The sequence below is a fragment of the Coturnix japonica genome, chromosome 8 (genome assembly GCF_001577835.2).
Source record: "Coturnix japonica isolate 7356 chromosome 8, Coturnix japonica 2.1, whole genome shotgun sequence".
Classification (NCBI taxonomy): Eukaryota; Metazoa; Chordata; class Aves; order Galliformes; family Phasianidae; genus Coturnix; species Coturnix japonica.
Window position 1 is genome coordinate 13,162,105 of NC_029523.1, and position 19,900 is coordinate 13,182,004.

At 36.4% G+C, this 19,900-nt stretch overlaps 1 protein-coding gene across 8 annotated transcripts; it reads left to right on the forward strand.

The window, feature by feature from the left end:
- Window positions 1-7: 7 nt before the first annotated feature.
- Window positions 8-19,416, forward strand: KYAT3 (kynurenine aminotransferase 3). Of its 8 annotated transcripts, none has more exons than XM_015870073.2 (15): window positions 8-125; window positions 1,672-1,747; window positions 3,169-3,269; window positions 6,050-6,108; window positions 7,346-7,490; window positions 8,088-8,237; window positions 10,199-10,285; window positions 11,455-11,577; window positions 11,667-11,787; window positions 14,718-14,794; window positions 15,669-15,758; window positions 16,074-16,260; window positions 16,727-16,800; window positions 17,191-17,277; window positions 18,700-19,416. In XM_015870073.2, the coding sequence occupies exons 3-15, from the start codon at window positions 3,171-3,173 to the stop codon at window positions 18,760-18,762; spliced, it is 1,362 nt and encodes a 453-aa protein (XP_015725559.1). In that variant the 5' UTR covers window positions 8-125; window positions 1,672-1,747; window positions 3,169-3,170; the 3' UTR covers window positions 18,763-19,416. The 8 variants fall into 8 exon arrangements, with proteins under 8 accessions (XP_015725559.1, XP_015725561.1, XP_015725560.1 ...); XM_015870075.2 differs by having other exon boundaries at window positions 97-189; XM_015870074.2 differs by lacking the exon at window positions 8-125 and adding an exon at window positions 164-193.
- The last annotated feature ends 484 nt before the right edge of the window (window positions 19,417-19,900 follow it).

A 19,900-nucleotide genomic window follows, 5' to 3' on the forward strand; every position in this document is an offset into this window, starting at 1 on the left:
GGTCCCGGGCCGCCGGAGGTGCGGCAGGCCGCTTCGAGAGGGTGCCTGGAGGCTCCTCCCCAAGCTGCTTTTTGGGCCTGTGTGCAGCCGGGGGCTGAGGCGGCAGAGCGGGCTGGAGCGGGCAGGTCAGTGGGGCTGGTGCCTTTCCAGCTGCGAGCTCGGGGTGTTTCACGTTGAGAGTACGCTTTGGTAGGTGGGTGTTAATGTAACAATACATGCAGTGTGAAATGCCTAAGTTCCACAGCTACAGTATGTGGGGGATCACAGTAATAAGTGTAAACATCTAAGTGAAACAAAGCTCCATCTGATCCCTCTCCTCATTTTGCGTTGTGAAGTTTGCTTCTCTGTGCTTGGTTTCGCAGAGTATGGGAAAGAAAGGGACAAAATGTTGTCATGTGCAGCAGTTGTTAAGGTTCAGTGGCCTTCATTAAAATACCCAGCTTCCCACTAGTCAGCGATTTCAACAACAGTTCTCTAGGCCTGGTCTGTCATAAATTGCTTCTGTGTGGCAGAAAAAGTGTTGTGGGGTACTTAGGGTGTCATCCTCGCTGCCTCCAATGCTTTCCTTCTCTGGTTGGGTATGATAATTCAGTCTTTAAGAGGATTCATAAAGTTTGTTTGAGATAGGACGTTCTTTTACATTTGTGTATCCAACAGGTGTTAAGTAGGAGCATAGCAGTGGCTGTATTTGCATTGTGGGAGCTGAAGGGTAGTGCTGTTTCTAATAATATGATTGTCACTGGGACTGCAGAATGAGAACACTCTGCGTGGAGAAAACCCACCAGATGAAAGGCTCTGACTGTATGTAAGCTTGTCAAGCCCAAGGGCGTTTTTATAGAGGTGTTATAGCTGAAGGTAAATATGAAGGAACAGCAGCACTTGGCCTGTAGTTTCAAAGGAGGGGAGGGAGGAAATGAGTTAATCAGAAGCGCTTTGTAACTTTACTGTAGGGAACTTTATTGGGATGAGAAAAAGTTACCAGAGGACATTATAAAACATCTAATTGATAAAACATGTACAGAGCTAATTATTAAGTGTGCGCTGATCCTAAAAGTAACAGTAAACAATTATTTTGAGCCCGTGTTATGTGTTAACATGTTATATGAAGTAATAACGGGAATGTGTGAGAAAGGAGAGTAGGTTGTATTTTCTTTGCGAGGCCTGGGGGTGGGGACTGTAGCAGGCCTTTGCCTTGATTTCCTTAAATTTGTGCTTAAAAGCGAGCATTCCATGTTGCAAAAGAGGGAGGAGCATTGAAACTGTTTTTTTTTTTTTCTTCTCCAGTTTTTTCCCAATATTTCCATATATTCCAGAAATATTTTTTTCCCCTTCAGATTGAACATTTGTTTTGCAGTGCAGCAGCATAAAGAAGTGGTTAACAACACAGGCAAGACTGTTATCAAGTAGGCNCCTCATACAAATTTCTGTTTCTACGCTTCTCTGGCATTAAAGGTGGGTACTGAATTTTACTTCAGGTGTTTCGTGTACCTTCAGAGACTGACCCCACTGCAGTGACAGAGGTCTGCTGCTCTTCATGCTATGCTGGTTTTGCATGATTGCCTCACAGCAAGTAATGCTTCATCAGATACCACGTACCACGCTCCCTTTTGGTGCAGCGTGGCACTAATGCTATCAATATTTACAGACTCTATTTTTTTTTCCTCTGTTAAGGTTGCGAGTTAACTTTGCATGTCAAGTTTGGAAAACTTTTGTATCACCTTACAACTCCTCAGTATAAAATGACCAGGTAAAGACACATGTCACACTGCAATGACTACTGTAATTGCTTGCTGTAAAAGTAAGGTTGTCTCTGTCACTCGTCTGACCCTGGGAGAGTTGTGCTGTTGCTGTAGTCATGTAAGATAGTATCCATATGTTACACACAACCAGGAGGGCTTCACGATCTTTTGTATTTGTCTTTGTAGTTATCAAAGTTTATGTCAAATATACTAAGTGCTATTATTAAAAGTAACTTTAAATAGTTGCAGGTCTTATTAAACATATATATTTCTTTTGTGTCTCTCAGAGCATCTGCTGACTGGTGTGAAATATTTAATTGCTGTTTATTTTTGCTAGTCTTCTGGCCTCCTGAGTTGAGGACGTGGTTACTGTTTCTGCTTTTAAAGGAAACATCAGTGAATTACATATTTGCAAATCACTAAATGCCATGGGCTTGTATGGATATTCTTGAGGTTCTAATTGAGTTAGGTACAGCTCAGTATTGTGTCAGAAGGACCTTAATTTCAGGACTGAGGCTGAGTTTGTAGTACTGGAAAAAGGAAGGCAAAATAATATACTTCTAAAACTTATTATGTAAGGCATCCTTAGGGAGTATTGGTGGTTTTCATTTACATTTTCAGTGTAAAGAACAGTGTTTTGTGGGAATAAATCCATTCTTACTAATTAAATACTCCTGTGTTTTTCTCTTACAAATTCAGTTCACTTTCATGTTGTCATCTGATGCATATGTTTAAACAAACTTCTTGGAAGAAGCTGTCTTAGTTATTCACTCATATGTCTTTTTGGAGACATTAGTTAACAGGGCTCATTTTTTTGCAGCCAGTGAACAATCTGTTACTTAATGCAGAACATCCTTTCTGGCTGTCCATTTTCAGCCATGCTAAATATTTAATGTTTGCCCAAGGCGCTGAGGCAAAACTTTTTAGTTATTTAAATTGCATAGACCTGCTGCTCCAGCATGACTGGTCATTTTCATTATCTCAGTTTCTGAACGCTTAATTTGAAACACCTGAAAATTGAGACCAGTTTTAATGCTGGGTCCTTTTTATTTTGTGTATGAATTGTCAACTCTGATAGCAATTTTTGTTAGATAAACACATTTTCATGAATCTAACAAAGACTTTCAATTGCATTTAAGTCTTATTTTTCATCCTACGGAAAAAAATAAAAAGATTATTGCCCTCAAGTAGGTGAAACCTTCATTTTATATGAGATTCAGAAAAAAAAAATTAAGCCCTATCAGTTAAAGTTTCATCCTTGATTCAAAAAGATGTGGTAACAATTTACTAGAACTGATTTAAATGAAAGAAAAACACTGAAGAAGAAGAGGAAGAAAAGGTTTTATCTTTTAAAAATGCTCAGTGATGTTTAGGAAACTTGTTCCTGTAATATAAGGGTTTTTTTTCAGTTTACTTCTTTGTTATCCAGGCATGCTTTGTGTTTCACGAAGCCTTTATTGCCGTGCCATTGGAACATACCAACTACAAGCAAATTTACTTTCTAGGTCCATCAGGCTTTCAGCCTCTGATGTAAGTATTCAGTCTACTTCATCGATAAAACTATTTCATGCAATATTTTGGAGAGACACTGATTTTGTAACATTGCCAAGAAATACACCCTAGCTGTATTTTCTTTACTTCTAGTTAACCTTGACCCCCAAGCATTTAATATTAGGACTAAAGTAAGTTTTTCTAACAAGTTAAATATTTAACCACAAGTGCACAACAGAATTTGGCAGTTATTACTCTGTGTATCCTTTTCAGTTTTTAAAGTCAGTGCTGCAGCTACGTGCTGAAAGGATTGCCTAATTGTTAGAGCGTTAACCTGAGGTATAGGAGGCTGATTCCTGCCAGCTTTATCACAGAATTTTGGTATGTCAATTCCTTTCTATCTCGGCTTTCTGTTAATTCAGCAGGGGTAGTTGTGATTTTTGATGCTGCAATAACAAGGGATAGAAAAGCACTGCAAACTTATTATTATTTTTAATAGAATCTCCTTAATTTCCCAGCTTAGCTGCATATGAGATTGTTTAACTTCAACTTAAGTATTGTTTAACTTAACTTAAGTATTTCTCTTTTGCTGAGAGAAAACAAGAGCATTGCCATCTGATGTGTGGCTGGAGGTTACGCTTGGTGTTTTGTACAGAACTCTGGAATGTAATTTTTGCTCCCTGGTCACAGAACACGAGTTCATCCAGTTAGCAAGCTGGATCAATCAAAGGCATGTGTTAGATCCTCTAGAACAGCTGCTGAAGCTGTTATGCCGACAACCTGCAGCATGGTTTGCTCAAGTGAGAGGCTTGTTTTAACTTAGAAGCCACTTAGGAAGTCAGATTTTGTTTAAGTCAGTTTTTTTTGTGTGCAGTATTTTTATTCTGTTTAAGTACCTGGATGTACTTACTGACGAAGCTGAAATCTCATCCTGTCTTTATTTATGAATTTACTTAAGATTTTGCCTTCACTTGCAGCTTTTGACATTGAATTTCATAACTTAATTATGTAGAAGTATGTGTTTCTGTCATTAAACATATTGCCATTCATTTTGATCACAAGTTTCTTTGTACTATGAAAAAAGATAAATACAAGCATCACCTGACTTATCATCTGAAGCAGTCGGTGTTAGGAAAAGCAGGAGGTGAGACTTAGAGCTTGATGAGGACATGGCTCTTAGTTTAACATGTATCTTAAAGTCATGGCAGCCTTATCTCTGCACCTAAAAAGGGTGTGAGGATTATCAAGCTGTGACATAATTGGGCTACACTAAAAAGGTATGTTGAGTTCTCATGACCTTTTAGGAGAAAGAATGCTCCTTAGGGGTATCAGTTATAAGTGTAATTTGTTCACTTTCTCAAAGTAACAAGGTAGACTGCAACTCTACTTTAAGCTGAACATTAGTATGTTATAGTATGAGTAATAGTCTAGCATGTGGAGAGAAAAAAAAAGTGTATGCAGAGAGGGGCTCAATCTAACCTGTGTTACTGGTACTTATATAGTACAGGCAGACATTAATCATATTTACTAAGACAAACACTGTAAAATTGGATTCATCTTCTAAACTATGTGTGTTTTTTAAATAGGTGTAGTACAGATCACCCAGTCATAACTCACTCTTAACTATGGTGTGTATCTGTCTAGTTACTGTTTGCTGCCTGAGGGTAAACAAAACATGTCCTATGTGGTGTTCTTTGGATGTTTGTCTCTTACAGATGAAGTCAGAATTAAATCCATGCAAATCCACAAATGAGCAGAAAAATATCTGTTAGTTTATTGTTTTGTATGTATTTTGTTACATACGTAGTGGCTTCATTACTGTGAAAAGATTGAGTACAAACACGTGCCTGTGTGAAATTACAACTGTGAGTCAGTCCCATTGTTTCAAAGTTGAAGTTTTAAATGTAATGGCAACTCAGGTATTTAGTGCTTCTCAAAGTGTGGTAGCTGGAGTATGGAATCCTTCAAAAATTAATAATATCAAACAGTGGTAAAAGTCACTAAAATTAGTAAAATTAGGCTCAAAGAAACTGCAGTGTTTGGGACTCTAAGGATCTTAATTTCTATGTGAATTGCTTTTCAAGCATCAAGCTGATTTCCAGATATAAATGGACATATATTGCTTTATGAATATTTTCTTTGTTGCTTGCACCTACTGATAATCTGATGGTTTTATTTTCCCAATTTTTTTTTTCTCTATTATTATTATTTTTAAAAGCAGAGCTATTAAAAAGTTTATAGGGAGGTCTAAGAGGTCTATTCTAAAGTAGTTTTCCAAGACCTTCAGTAGAGGTCTGAATATACAGTAAAAAGACATATTCTAATGTGTTTTTAATGTTTTGTAGTATGAACTGTTTTTCCTATTTTCTTGCTAACCATCTTTTTGGCAAATAAAATTGCTTAGAAAAAACTTTCCAAACTGGATTGGGCGTGAAAGAAAAACAACTGTTAAGATCTTAGTATATTGTAGAAAAAAAAATAAATGTATGTATTCTCATTTTTATTTTTAAATCTTTTTTTTTATTTTTGAAGATATTGAGCTAAATTATGCTCTTCATCCATCTTTGCTGTCAATTCAGTTTTAGATAGTGAACAATGAGGATTTAACACTTTTAATCTATTTTCTTCTTAGTCTGTGTTCAAGCTATTACAGAAGCTTAAAGGAAAGACCGTGTCTATAATTTTGAGTAAGACCTGAATTCAGTTGGCAGTGATATATTTCAGAAAGCACGAAGGAGGGTTTGTCATGCAGGATCCAACAATATCGTACTTTGTCTTTCTTAACAAAACCCTTCTGTCTGTATATTTTGATCTTGCAGACAATGGCCTTTAGACACAAAAACACAAGACGAATTGAAGGCCTTGACAGCAATGTGTGGTAAGTAAAAGGAAAATATCAGCTCATTTCAGAAATTCTTTGCCTGATATATTTTCTTTCCGAACTGGTAATCATTGCCAATAAGAAAGAAAGAGCTGTGCACTGTCTTCGCTGAAATATATTTCTTACCTGCATTAAAGACAGAAGCAATGAACCAAATTCTGTTAAACATTTTTTCTGAGCATTAGACATTAGGCGAAGGCTTCTGTGCATCTAGTAAACCACAAAAGACAGGTATATCTCTTGGCTGAGGTAGTATGGCTGACTTTCAAATTTAAATGTTAGTTGAGTTGAACAGTTATCTCGGTAATACTTACTTTTTGTTTACTAAATGAATTTGACTTTATTTTTAAGCCATTATGCTTGTCTTTGTAATTTAAATTCTTAGTATGCTTTTTACTAGTTATTAAATTCGTCACAAAACACTATTGTCATCACTGGTAAAGGTGGGATTTGGTTAGTTAATGAAAACAGCTTGGGGCTTACGTTAGTAAGTATGTATCTATATGTGTAAGTATATACAAACACAAAGTTGTTTTGGTCATCTAGCCTCAGATCGTTCGTTTGTTGTTAGCAATTTGTTTTTATTTTTGGTTGAACTGCGATGCTGTATTTTCTTTTCCTCTTTTCATGGGTAAATTTTGCATTTCACCCTTTCCCAAATACCTACGCGTTAACAAGAGTGAAAGACAACAAACAAAAAAACCCCACCCATACAAACAAAGTTGTTAAGGAGTTTTAAGCGTAGTTTCTGACAGAGTACTGGAAAGTCATAAAAACAGAAATTACAGTCCTCAGAGATGGCTGGGTACTTTAAGTGACACCTTCACTTGACAAAATCTAGACTTTAAATCATGCAATATACTTGGTCTCGTTCAGGTCTACTTCATTTTGCAGAGGGAACTGTTTCATTTCTGCCTATATGCAGAAAGCCTGTATTCTTGTATGTGTGTGTATGAGCACCATTCTGCTGTAAGACAGTTATTCTGTGGAGCAGAAAGTTAACTGTTCATTGGGTTCTCTGGCTCCCATGGCTGCTTAATATTGTCCCAGACTCTACTTCTCAGCATCAGCACACTTTGCTTAAAACTGTTTCCACTACTGTGAATTTGGCAAAGCAAAATACTGATTTTGTCTTCTAATTCTCATAAAAGTAAAGATAATTCCATCTGATATGTTAAAGTTAAGATGTGGGTGTTGTATATGTTTTTTGTTTGATTTTTGTTTTTCCTGTTAGGGTTGAATTTACAAAGGTGGCAGCAGATCCCTCAATTGTTAATCTTGGTCAAGGCCTTCCTGATATAAGCCCTCCCATCTATGTAAAAGAAGAGCTGGCAAAAGCAGCAGCAGTTGACAGACTGAACCAGTACACACGAGGCTTTGTAAGTATGTAGAACTTGAGGAGTCGAGGTCAGTGGAGAACTTGCCATGGGGAAAAGAAAAAATTAACTTTGCTTTAAGTTGGTTAGTAGTTCTTACTCTTCTGTCCCAAATTAACTTTCCTGAGTAGTTTATCTGTTACTAAACAACAGACTGTATAGTTTTCCTCAAGGCAGAATACTTGAGCAAGAGTGAAATGGTAGCATACGTATGGGGTTGTATGAACCTTTAATGACAATATAAGTCAATTTACAGATTATAAGATTGTAAATTACACATTTTCCTTTTGTATTGTCAGCGTAAATGTGAATTCAGTGGGATAATAGTAGGCTGAGGAAGAAGTGCACTATCAGCTGAGACTGCTTCAAGAAAATATTTACCCATGATGTTAGTAGATCTGAGCGGAGATTAGAAAGTGTTAGAGTAAGTTTCCCATTTGAAGAATAATCCCCATCTCATCTTTTTCTGCCTCAAGATATGTTATTTTGATCCATGGAAGAAAGGGCAATAAACCCCCCCCCCAAAAAAAAACCCCACAAAACTGGTGTGTTCCTGACAATATATAAACTCTTTCAGTTGCATTTCTTTGCTTTGAGCAGGGGCATCCATCACTGGTGAAAGCCTTGTCTCAAGTATATGAGAGAGTTTGTGGAAGAAAGATTGACCCTCTCACAGATATCCTGGTGACAGTAGGAGGCTATGGATCTCTCTTCAGTACAATACAGGCTTTAATTGAAGAGGGAGATGAAGTAAGTTTTTATTTGAAATATTAACTTACATGCACTAAAAAGAGAATTTGACTGCTTTTTTTTTGTTGTTGTTTGTCCACTTATTAACATTTGGGCCTCTTTTTGATCTCTAGTAATTTGGTTAGTTACAGGAAGTAATTCAGACCTCTGCATATTTGACTTGCAGTTCTAGAGGCATCCTTTGGATGCTTTCCCTATCAGTTCATCAGCTTACAGACCCTTTTCTTTCATGGTTGGCAATACCTGCAGCAGTTTCTTTACTCTTACTGTTAGATGACACGATGTTGTATGTTTATTTAAGAAAATGTCTGGTCTGTTGTCTGCAACAGGAAACAAAGCATGGTGCAAAGTATTACCTGTGAGAAGTTATTGTATGCTAAGTTCTGTTTTTGAACCATTGAGTAATAGTAGCAAAAGCAGCAGAAAGGCAGGAAAGTCATTTTTAGAAACGATGATTAATTGACTGTACTGTCTGTGGCGATTCATCTCTTTGCTACTGATGTCAGTCTTTTTGGTAATGATACTAAATGTCATTTTGGGGGAATGTTTCTTTGGGTCTGCAGTGAACAAAAGCTGCTTTTGTTGTGTTGCACATTTTGCTTTCAGTGTTTTGTTGTTTTCACTTACATTGTGTGTTCACACTTCTATCTCCTTTTTTTGTTACTCTAATATTCACTTCTCGCTTTTTAACGGTTCTCTTACTTCTCTGCTCTTAACCTTTCTTTGGTTGTGTTTTTTTTTTCTGTTTGTTTTGGTTTTTCTTTTCATATTATCAAGCCTCTGCCTGGCTGTTTGCCTTGAATTTGTCTTTTTTTCCAATTTCAAAATTTTCTTCTGATGGAATTTAAAGACTTAAGTCATTCTTTGGGATTTCTGTGATACTTGGAAGTTCTGTGTTGGAGGCTGCTTGGTAGAATCCATGTGTTGGAAAGGAATACACTCCATCTGACATGGCAAGTCAGATACTTACTTCCACCTGACGTGTGATAAATTAGGGCAGCTGTGCTGTCGTTCAACAATTTGCTATAGTTATCTCCCATCTTTGTCCTGCGTATTTATGTCAGTGCAAACATTTCCAATAATGTATGTTAATGACTGTAACACGTAACTAACAAAAACATCCAGTGTGTGTTGCCAAAAAGAAGAGTAGTGCTTATTATGTGTAAGGGCATTATTATGCGAGACTATATGCTTTTTTTTGTTTTTATTTTTTAAGATATGTCAAAGATCATCTAGTTCCAACTCCCCTGTACAAGTCACTAAATCAGGCACTAGATCAGGCTGCCCAGGGCCCATCCAACCTGACCTTGAATACCTGGAAGGATGGGACATGCACAGTTTCTCTCTCTGAAAATTTTCCCCCTGGCATCTAATCTAAATCTCCCCTCTTTTAGTTTAAAACCATTCCCTCATGTCCTATTGCTGCCTACCAATGTAAAAAGTTGATTTTCCTCCTGCTTATAAGCTCCCTTTTAAGTATTGGAAGGCCCTGATCAGGTCTTCCCTGAGCCTTCTCTTTTCCAGGATGAGCAAGCCCAGCTTCTTCAGCCTCTCTTTGTAGGAAATGTTCTCCAGTTTTCTGATCATCTTCATGGCCTTCCTCTGGACCTGTTCTGAAAGCTCCGCATCTTTCCTGAGCTGAGTGCCCCAGACATAGACACAATACTCCATATGGTGCCCAATAAGGGCGGAGTAGAGAGGGACAGTCACCTCCCTTGCCCTGCTGGCCACCCTTCTTTTGATTCAGCCTGGGATGCTGTTTGCCTTCCGGGAAGGGAAAAATATTCTGTGATTTTTTTTTTTTTCTTTCTTTCTTTTTTTTTTTTAAAAAAAAATGAGGATGTTACCTCATTTAAATGCTAGAAATGTTACCAAGTGAGATGACCAGAGAAAATCTGGAACTACGATGGTATCATGCACTGAAGATTTTCTGTTTCTGATATTGATTATTGTAATTTCAGGTAATAATAATAGAGCCGTTTTATGACTGTTATGAACCAATGGTGAGGATGGCGGGTGCAAAACCTGTTTTTATTCCACTGAGATTTGTGAGTAGCTTTTTAAAAATTATTTGTTCTATAAAGTTCTATACCTAATGGAATGGAAGTGTCATAGGAAATGCTCTTCTGTACAGTGTTTTATAATATCCAATTATACAAAAATGAGATTGGTTGCTGTAGTGTAAGTCTGAGATGATAATAATCCAAAGCAAATAAAATATTTTATTGGTGCTGGAAAAGGTAGGACGGTGTTTCTCATTTTCTCATTTACTTTAATTTGTGCAGTCTGAAAGCTGATCAACATTCCTTTGTTTGGATGTGATTGGAAAATGTTATCAGTGGAAATGTGGGAAGGATGATCGTGCCAGTGCAAATTCTGTATCTGTTGCATTTCAGAATATTTGGTTTCTGATCCCTTCAGCAACCCATATAGTGAAAGAGTAGAATTTATTTTCTATAATCCACTTGTTAAATAAGAAGTGGTTATGTGGTAGATGATATATTTATTGGTAAAAAGTAACTATTATCATATAGTGAACTTACACAGTGGTATTTCTGGCATCATGTTGGCAGCTTGCAAGGATTTTTATGGATGCAAGATGTTGGTCCTGCTCAGAGAGAGCTGAGGGTTCTGCTTTTTCTTTCCTTCTAGGCATATGTCAGAAAATTAGTATAGGCAGGCTCTTTGATCTTAGCAGAAACTGACCCAAACTTCTGTCATCCTTGTGTACACTGAGGATGTTACTTCAGAGCCTCAGTGATAGATGTTTTTAACTCTTTAACCATTTTCACATAGATAAGGTGGGAAGGAGCTGAAATCATAGTCTAGTGGTGATTTATCTTTCCAGCCAAGCATTCATAAAACTTGTTTTAGTGAATGGAAGGGCCATAAACTCTACTGTCATGTGATTGGACTTCCTGCATTACACACTATGCGGTCAGCACGTGTGTAACCAGATCCTGGAAACTGGTTCTTGGGGAAGCTGTGAGACAGGCATCAGGCAGGACAAGACTGCCATTGTCACAGTAATTTATCTTGATCTTGGCCTCCTGCCTGTTTAAGAGGCACCTCCTCCCAGGGAAGCAGAACAGGTTGGGTAAGTTGTCCTGTGTGGTTGCTAATGTGTCTGAGGATGGTAACTTGGGCATCTCTGTTTAGACAGTAGCAAGTGTTGCATTCCAGTAATGCATGTTTTGTTTTTATTTATTTTTCCAAGAGAAATGGTGGAAACTCTGCATCTAGTGCTGATTGGATCTTAGATCCAGCTGAACTCGCAAGTAAATTTAATTCCAAAACAAAAGCGATTATTCTGAATACCCCACACAACCCTATAGGCAAGGTAAGAGTCCTGCTTTAACACTACTTAAATTTCAGAGTATGCCTTAAATACTGTGATTAATGCATTGCCTTTACTTTCTTGCATCCCAGGTATTTACCAGAGAAGAACTCCAGGTAATAGCTGATCTCTGTATTAAACATGATACTCTGTGCATCAGTGACGAGGTGTATGAGTGGCTGGTGTACAAGGGAAATAAACACATAAAAATAGGTACCTATCTTTTTTTTTTTTTTTTTTTTGGTGATGTCACAGAAGCAGCTGTAGAATGATACTGTAAACTTACCACTAAAATAATGATTGCTGGAAGAAGTTCTTTTACTATCTTAAAATCTCAAGAATAACAATGAAAGAAACTCCATTAGTGAGGGCTCTCGTGGGAGCATTGCTGTAGAAATTGATTCATATAAAAAACGAAGTTGTATCTAAATGATCTTGGAATGCTTATTAGCTCAGCTACGCAGCAGTTGATCATACAGCTGTAGTATGTTAATTGAATTGGCCATCATGCATAGGCTATGAGTCTATTTCCAAAGAGGCCTGACCTCGTGGCTGTTGTGATACCTTCTAGATACTTCACTTGACTGATAGCTTCTGGAAGACCTTCAGGTGCTGAGGAAGTTGAATGTTTTGGGTTCATGTGATTGTAATCTGCGTCAGTGCATCATACCAAGTTACCACAGTAACTGGTGCTTTATCCTGTTCCAGCTACAAAGTAAAATGAGTTTAGTTTATAGCTTTCTTCATAGACCTAGCAGATGGTTCATGCAAATGGCCATCTTTAGAACCAAAGTCGCTGTGGGTGGTGTAAGGTAATCAGTTTATTTTCCTTTCCCATAACAACAGGTTTGAACACTCATGTTGTCAGTTGTGCTTTGTTTTAGTGGACAGGTGCTGAGATCTTAAAACACAGTAACTTTATTGTCTGTTAGTATCAGCCTTTCCATGTTAATGCTTCAAACAAAACATTTACAGTTGAACAAAAGACTTTCTGTAGTTCAGCATGCAAAATAAAATTCCCTTTTGATTATGAGAAAAATTAAAGCTTGGAAGGTTACTCAGCTTTATTAATTTCAGTATGTACTCTATGATCAATACCATGACATCATCTTTAACTTTATTATTAGGATGATCATTAAACTTCAATAAACCTGTGAGAAATAATGTTTCTTCAGTAAAAGAAGCAAGATCTGTTCTTTTGAAATTCAGTTTCTTAGACTTCTTTAAATCTACGAAAAGAAAATGTAAGAAAAAAAACGGCATGTGCTATTTCTCTATTTAGTAACTTCTGTGTTTTCATATTAAACTTTCCACATTGCATCAATGCAATGGCAATTCATTTCTGAGAGATATGAAGTGGTACTGTATGAATTTACAGTGTCTGGTGGTGGTTCCTAAATATAATTTAACAGGAGTTGCTCATTACAGATTGTAAAATTAGTACAGTCTTTGTGCTGTCACTAAGGCTGTTTTCTGTAGCATGGTGCACTTCATCATGTTTCTCATTGTTATATGACTTCGTAAAAACAGTGAACCCCCTCTAAGTAATGATTAGGATTTAGAGGTAGCATATTGTAACTGAGGATTAAGAACAGACATCTCTACAAGCTGAGTGCCAGCCCAGGTAACAGACTTACATGTGTTAGTTTGCACTACGATAGTAAATTGTAGTCCAAGTTGCTTGTGGTGTCATGTTATTGATGCTGCCATCTGGCACGGAAGAATTTGCTTATTTAAAACCTGCTTGTGAAAGGAATGGAGCTGATACTTCCCCTGTGCTCTTTCTGCTGCTGCTATCGTTTGAAATGCCATTGCATTCTGTCTCCAAGGTTGATTTCCTATGACTATGTGGCAAAACAGTCCAGCTAGAGGGCATTTGCTTTGAAATTCAATTATTTTTGCAGATTGTGAGTTCAGATGTATTTAGGAAGTAATGTGTACTCTTGACCTAGCTAGCTACAAGATGCATCTGTTCAAACTGCCTTTATGTTTTCAAGGTCACAGAGCAGTTGAGTGAATATGGGTGAGCTAATAAGAATATGAGTCTCTTTCCTGCTAGTTTGGTTTCTTTTCTTGGCAAGTGTGCTCAGAAGAATACAATGCATGTTTTTGAAGAGTTGCAAGGACCTGTACTATGCCTAATGAATGTAACTGCTGCAAAACCTTTCTTATGAAAGTCAGTGTTTATGTTTGGAAAAATCTGTGTGTGTTGAGCTCTCTAGAGAGGGAATTTAGCAACTGATAAGTTAATTGGTAGCGGTTATAATGTACAAATGTGCAAGAGCCAAGTGTTGCTTAGCACTGAAACTGCTACTGCAGTTTTGACTTTGTCTAATTTTGTGTCCATGACCTGTGTCTTGATTTACCTGTTTCTACTGCAAATGGGTTAATTTAGAGTCAAAATGGTAAAGCAGTGTACAGAAGAGACCTTTGCTCCATTATCACCTTTGAAAAGAAAAAAAAGAGTTTGGTCTCCTATGAGACACAAAGATGGAGATAGGCTCCTTTGTATTCCTTAATACTTGCAATGCCCTTACCTAGTTCTTACTGCATGTCACTCTTAGGCCTGTTCAAACTGTACAATAAAATGTACAAACTGTATAATAAAATGTAATATACTTACTCACTCTGTACCAGGTTTCTGACTCATGTGATATCTGAATTCTAAACCAGAATCTTACAAGTTATTTTCTTCTTCTGATTAGAGATACTGAATGATACTGAATTGTTTTATGGACAATTCTGTTAAAATGACTGGGAGTGCTTGGTTTAATGTTGCTTATAGTGCCCTTACCAGGCATCAGAAATAATACTATATTAAGGTGAATATGTAGCCTCTTAGACTTTGTCTTTCTTACTAATAATTCTGCATCTTAGTTTGGGAAAACTAACATCATATTCACCAACTAAGTTTCTCCTTATTTTCTATCTTTTATCTTTTGTTAATCCAAATCTTATTTTTGTGCCAAAATCTTTGGTCCATATATTCTTTCTCACTTGTCACAGTTGCTGTAGTTTTCAAATACTCTCACTACAAATATATATCAACATACTGTAGTTCTTAGATAGGAGCAGTACAGCTCTTCAAATTACATGGAATATGTGAATGTACCTGTACCCAATTAATTTTATTTTATATACAGCTACATTACCAGGTATGTGGGAAAGAACAATAACTATAGGAAGTGCTGGGAAAACGTACAGTGTAACTGGTTGGAAGGTAAGGAAAATCAGTGGAAGAGTTAAGTAAATAACAGGTTGCATTTATCACACTCCATTTTTGTTACCTGTCTTTGAAGGTTTCTGGCAAATTTGTGTGTCTCTAAAAAGTGAAGCTACCATTCATTTGGAACAGCTATCTACTTGAACGCTTGTGTTTTCAGTCTGTTCTCATCTTTTGAGTAATGAATTCTTATAAGGAAAAAATATATAAATAAACACAGTATGATTTGTTCAAAATCAGTCAAAACTCTTGGAGAAGACTCAGTTGCTATCATACTTTTAACTTTCCAGTATTGTGATGGTGATTATGTTTTCAAATTGAGATAATACCTTTTGGAATGGTTTCTCTTTCAATACTATTAAGGTATGAAATAATAATATTTTGCTTGATTTAAAAATACATATTGGAAAATAAAATATAGAACCATTTTACAGCTAAATGCTTTCTTTTTCATCACCTGTGGTCAGAATGAGCCATGACAATTGAGTTGCATCTGTTTGAGAGTAGGCTTGATCCAGTAATGAGCTCTTGCTTTATAATTGAACCACCCTTTGACATGGGTGCCTATGAGATGAACCTAAAACAATTGGCAATATCATTCCTAGTAAAGGCTCTGGTTAATTTCTAACTCATTCCATGAAGAACTGAAAGTTTACTTCATATTCTTTGAGACATGTTAAGAGAAGCTGTTATTCTTATCTCATAAATGCATTATAAAGTTAGTTAAAACTTGCTCTTTTCTGAGTTCTTTTTCAGAGCAAACTACTGATTCTTAAAGTTAGAAAATGTCTCAAGTTTTTCTTTAATTCATTGTTAATCTGAAGTAATGTTCTTGCTGTAAGTATAATATATGCGTGTGTTTTTTCTGTAGCTTGGTTGGTCTATTGGCCCCCAGAATCTGATTAAGCATTTGCAAGTAGTTCATCAAAATACACTATATACTTGCCCAACTCCATTGCAGGTAGGTATAGATAAAGACAAAGAAGTTTATTTTCTAGTATTATGTATTTATATATATTTTATATATTTTCACTAAACGTAGCTTCAATTCATGTGTTAAACTCTTATGTCTAGAGCTTCTGTATGTGATTAATACTTCTCAAGCAGTTGGTGCTTTGGGTTAGCAAATTACATTATTGGATATAGTTTGTGTAGTTCTTATTTGCTGATTTGCTTAACAAGAGCCAGATCCTACTACAGAATCAAAGAAAAATCCTCATGATTTCATTAGGAAGTGTGTGAGTATCCTTAAGTATTTTGAACATTGTCTTTCCAGGAGGCTTTGGCACAAGCACTTTGGGTAGACTATAAACGCATGGATGACCCAGACTGCTATTTCTACTCACTGCCTCGAGAGCTGGAAAGCAAGCGTGATCGGATGGCTCAGCTACTTCAAGAAGTTGGGCTGACACCTATCGTTCCAGAAGGAGGATATTTCATGATTGTTGATGTTTCTACATTAAGTAAGTTTAAAAATAATAATGATAATTAGGATATAGAAATACAAAAATACTACTTTTATTTTGAACCATCTTCTCCTTTCTTGTTCACGTAACACTGTCAGAAATACTAATTGGGAATTAAATTTTCTATTTGACTTTAGCCTGGAGGTGGATTTTATAAGCTTGAAGGAAAATGTTTGCAATTGTAACAACTGTCCTTGTTTTGCAAAGCTTTGGCAAAGTTTTGGTAGGGCGGTGGTTGTGGATTAAAAAAGAATAGTCTATTTCTTAAAAGTCTATGATGATGAAAAGATTTGAGAGCCAAGCATTTGGCTTAATCTCCTCTACTTGTTAGCTGTTTCAGTATAATTTGAATTATATTTCTTTAATGAAAGTATATGTCTTTATTCTGAAGTATTAAGTGTAGTGCTGTTGGTGAATGCCTTCCCACTGGAGTCTGGAAAATCATACAATTTCTTTCTCTTAGATGTGGATCTTTCTGATGCAGATGAGAATCAACCTTATGATTATAAATTTGTCCGATGGATGATATCATCTAAGGTGAGATGTCCTAGTTATACTCTAGTTTTAGAAATGCTTTTCTACTGAAATCCAAAGCAGTGCAACCATGCTTATTCAAAACATTGTTTAGTATTCATGCTATCTTCTGGAAATGATGTGGCTTAAATATTGCTAAGCATGCCAGTAATGTGTTTCATAGGTTTGTGTTAAGCTCCAGCACTTGTTCTTTCTCTGCTTAAGTACTGGTTGTAGAAAAACACCTTTGAAATGTTTTGTTTAAGAAAAGTAATGTGAATTTATTTAAACCTAGTCAGCCAAAACAAAATTCAGCATTGTATTTCCCTTGAAGTTGGAAGAATTTTAGAAAATCATGCTTAGAACTGTTTTCAGTATATATATGTATAATAATATTTCTGTTTAATTCTTCAGAAACTCTCAGCGATTCCTCTTTCAGCGTTCTGTGGGCCCGAGACAAAAAGGCAATTTGAGAAATATATACGTTTTTGCTTCATTAAGGTAAATTTGTGTCCCGTGAAGACTCAAAGCTCAAAAGTCAATGTGGCATTAAAAGTGGAACATACAACTGCTACAATTCCCCCCCTCCCCAGTCTGAATTGGGTGATTTTAGAAACAGAAAATCAGTTTGGTGTAGAATTAAGCAAGAAGTTGCTTTGTCTTTTTTGCTGAGGGACTTGAAACCAGAAATAAGGATGACAAAGCTGACAACTGGGTGGTTAGATCTTTCCTTTTTTAAAAGATAATTTGTTGATTTGTAAAAGCATTATTGACCAGTGGTGACACTGACAATGTATGAGATGGGTATGCTATCACTTAAAGTGAATCCTATAACCAGAACAAGGAATAATTCCCATGTAATGATATTACATGATGCATGATATACATGAAATGCTGCATGTCTGTTCAGTTTCCGGCAACAAGAATAGTAAGTTGGCTTGAAGTTTAGCTCACCTGAAAATACAAAGAGCTTGCAGCTATAAAAGAAAGCAAAGACATGGGAAGGAATCTCATCTGTTTTTTTTTTTTGAGAAGAGAGAAATAATGAATTAGATAACATTTGTGATTTTGTGAGCACCTGATTTTTTCACACGTTCTTCCCTGTGTTTCACTCAGTTGTTGAATCTGTGTGTGGGGACATGTACATACATAATCTTTGGTCATCTGAGTGCTGTAGGATGTTTTTCCTATTGCTCTGTCACAGAATCAACATAATGAAATGTGACAACTCTTTTAGTATAAGAATCTGTACCTTAGCTTGGACCAGTGAGGAATGGGAGTTTCTGCTTATATTATCATAGCTCTTAGGATGAGGTATAAAGACAGTGATACAAATGGAGCCAGTAACAACCAGAATGAAACTTGCTGATAGTTAATGTAGCTTGCAGATGAACAGCACTAATCACAATGTAAACCCCACCTGTATGATTCATCATGTTGTAGCCAAGCCATACAACTGACCAGTGGGTTACTCATATTCAGAGGGTTTATGTTTAAGTAGACAGTATAGCTCGGTTGCATGAAGTTTTATACACCCCTTCTATACACATAAAGATTAGGAAACTATGCCAACAAGTGTCCAGTATAGAGCAGCCAAGTGCGTCACTGTGTAAATGCCAAATATTTACATAAGGACTACCCAATTTAATTAAATTTGATAATACTGAGAAAAAACGTGATTTTTTTTTTGTTACAAACATATCTAATAAATATTTGCAAGGAATCAGATTTTTTGTGTATTGCATAGATTTGTAGCTGTGACTGCTAATGACAATGTGAGCAGCTGGGATATTAAGAGGTTGCAAGTGACACTGCCAAATATTGATTTGGGATCATATTAAATATGATGATCATATTAAATATGACTACTACTGTTTTCAAGAATTCATACTTGGAATAATAGTGATACTCCTTGTTTTGCAGAAAGACAGCACTCTGGATGCAGCTGAAGTGATCCTGAAGAACTGGAAGAAGCAGAGAGCTTGATTTATTTTATTTTTCTCTTAGTTAAGTCTTCTGTCTGGCATAATTCTTACACTGGGGCTTTTACTGCAAACTGAAGAACAAATTACTTAATACAGTACAGGATTAATACGACATTGTAAATAACTTTGTACTGCCACCTGCTGAGGAGTTAAAACAACGGCTTGCTGATATTTGTAATGCAACTCGGAGGTTATTTTCATTCTTTTCAAAATCATTCACTTTTTTCCTTTAAAAAATAATCTGTGGGATTCACAAGTCTTTGTCTTATTGAAACACAAAGAGTTCTTGGACTGGGAAATAAATAATTGTAGGTGTTTTAAGTTTTTTTGTTAGGAGGTGGAAAAAAATTACTATATGTCTCAGAGAAGATAATCACAGTGCCTTTTACTATGTACCTGTCTACTCTGTCCATGCACAGATTTCATCAGTTTAGCTAAAATGATTGAGTTAAATCAATTGTGTGTTTATACAGGCAAGATCTAAAGGGATAAGCAGTGTTTGGTCTTGTGCTCTTCTGAAGGTGTTCAGTTCTCAATACAATTATGTAAGTGGCATTTAGAATAGGATTTCTTTTATTTCTACCTTTTTGTTTACTACATGAATCTGCAAAGCAAAATAAAAGGACTTGCTATAGAGTGATCTCCATCATGTGAATTAATCCTGTAATCTCTTTTTGTGTTCACAAAAGCCATTGGTAACTTCATAACAATCTTATTTTATACACTTAAGATCAGGGGTTACATGGAGATGGGCCTCATACTGTGCTTTAATTCTGTGATACTATGGAGTTCAAATTTGACTATTCCAAGCTCAGTGGATAAAGGACAGGTTCAAATGAGATAAATGTGGGGAATTCCTTCATTGCTGCCTCCTCTCTGTGCAATCTTTTAATTTCTGGATAGGTTTCCCACTAGCAAACACAGTCCAGGTAGGTAACCTTTTAAATGCATTGTGTTTTTTCATGTTTGTTTGTTATTCATCCCATAGACCTTATGCTGGAAAGCCTGAACAAATTCTATTGCTAGATCTGCAACTGTTTTACTTATTCTGTGGTTAGAGAGCTGCAATCCAGCTGAATCCCGTCAGTTTGTGGCTCTGGACAAGGACAAAAAGAACTGTATCAGACTGTGAAGTGATC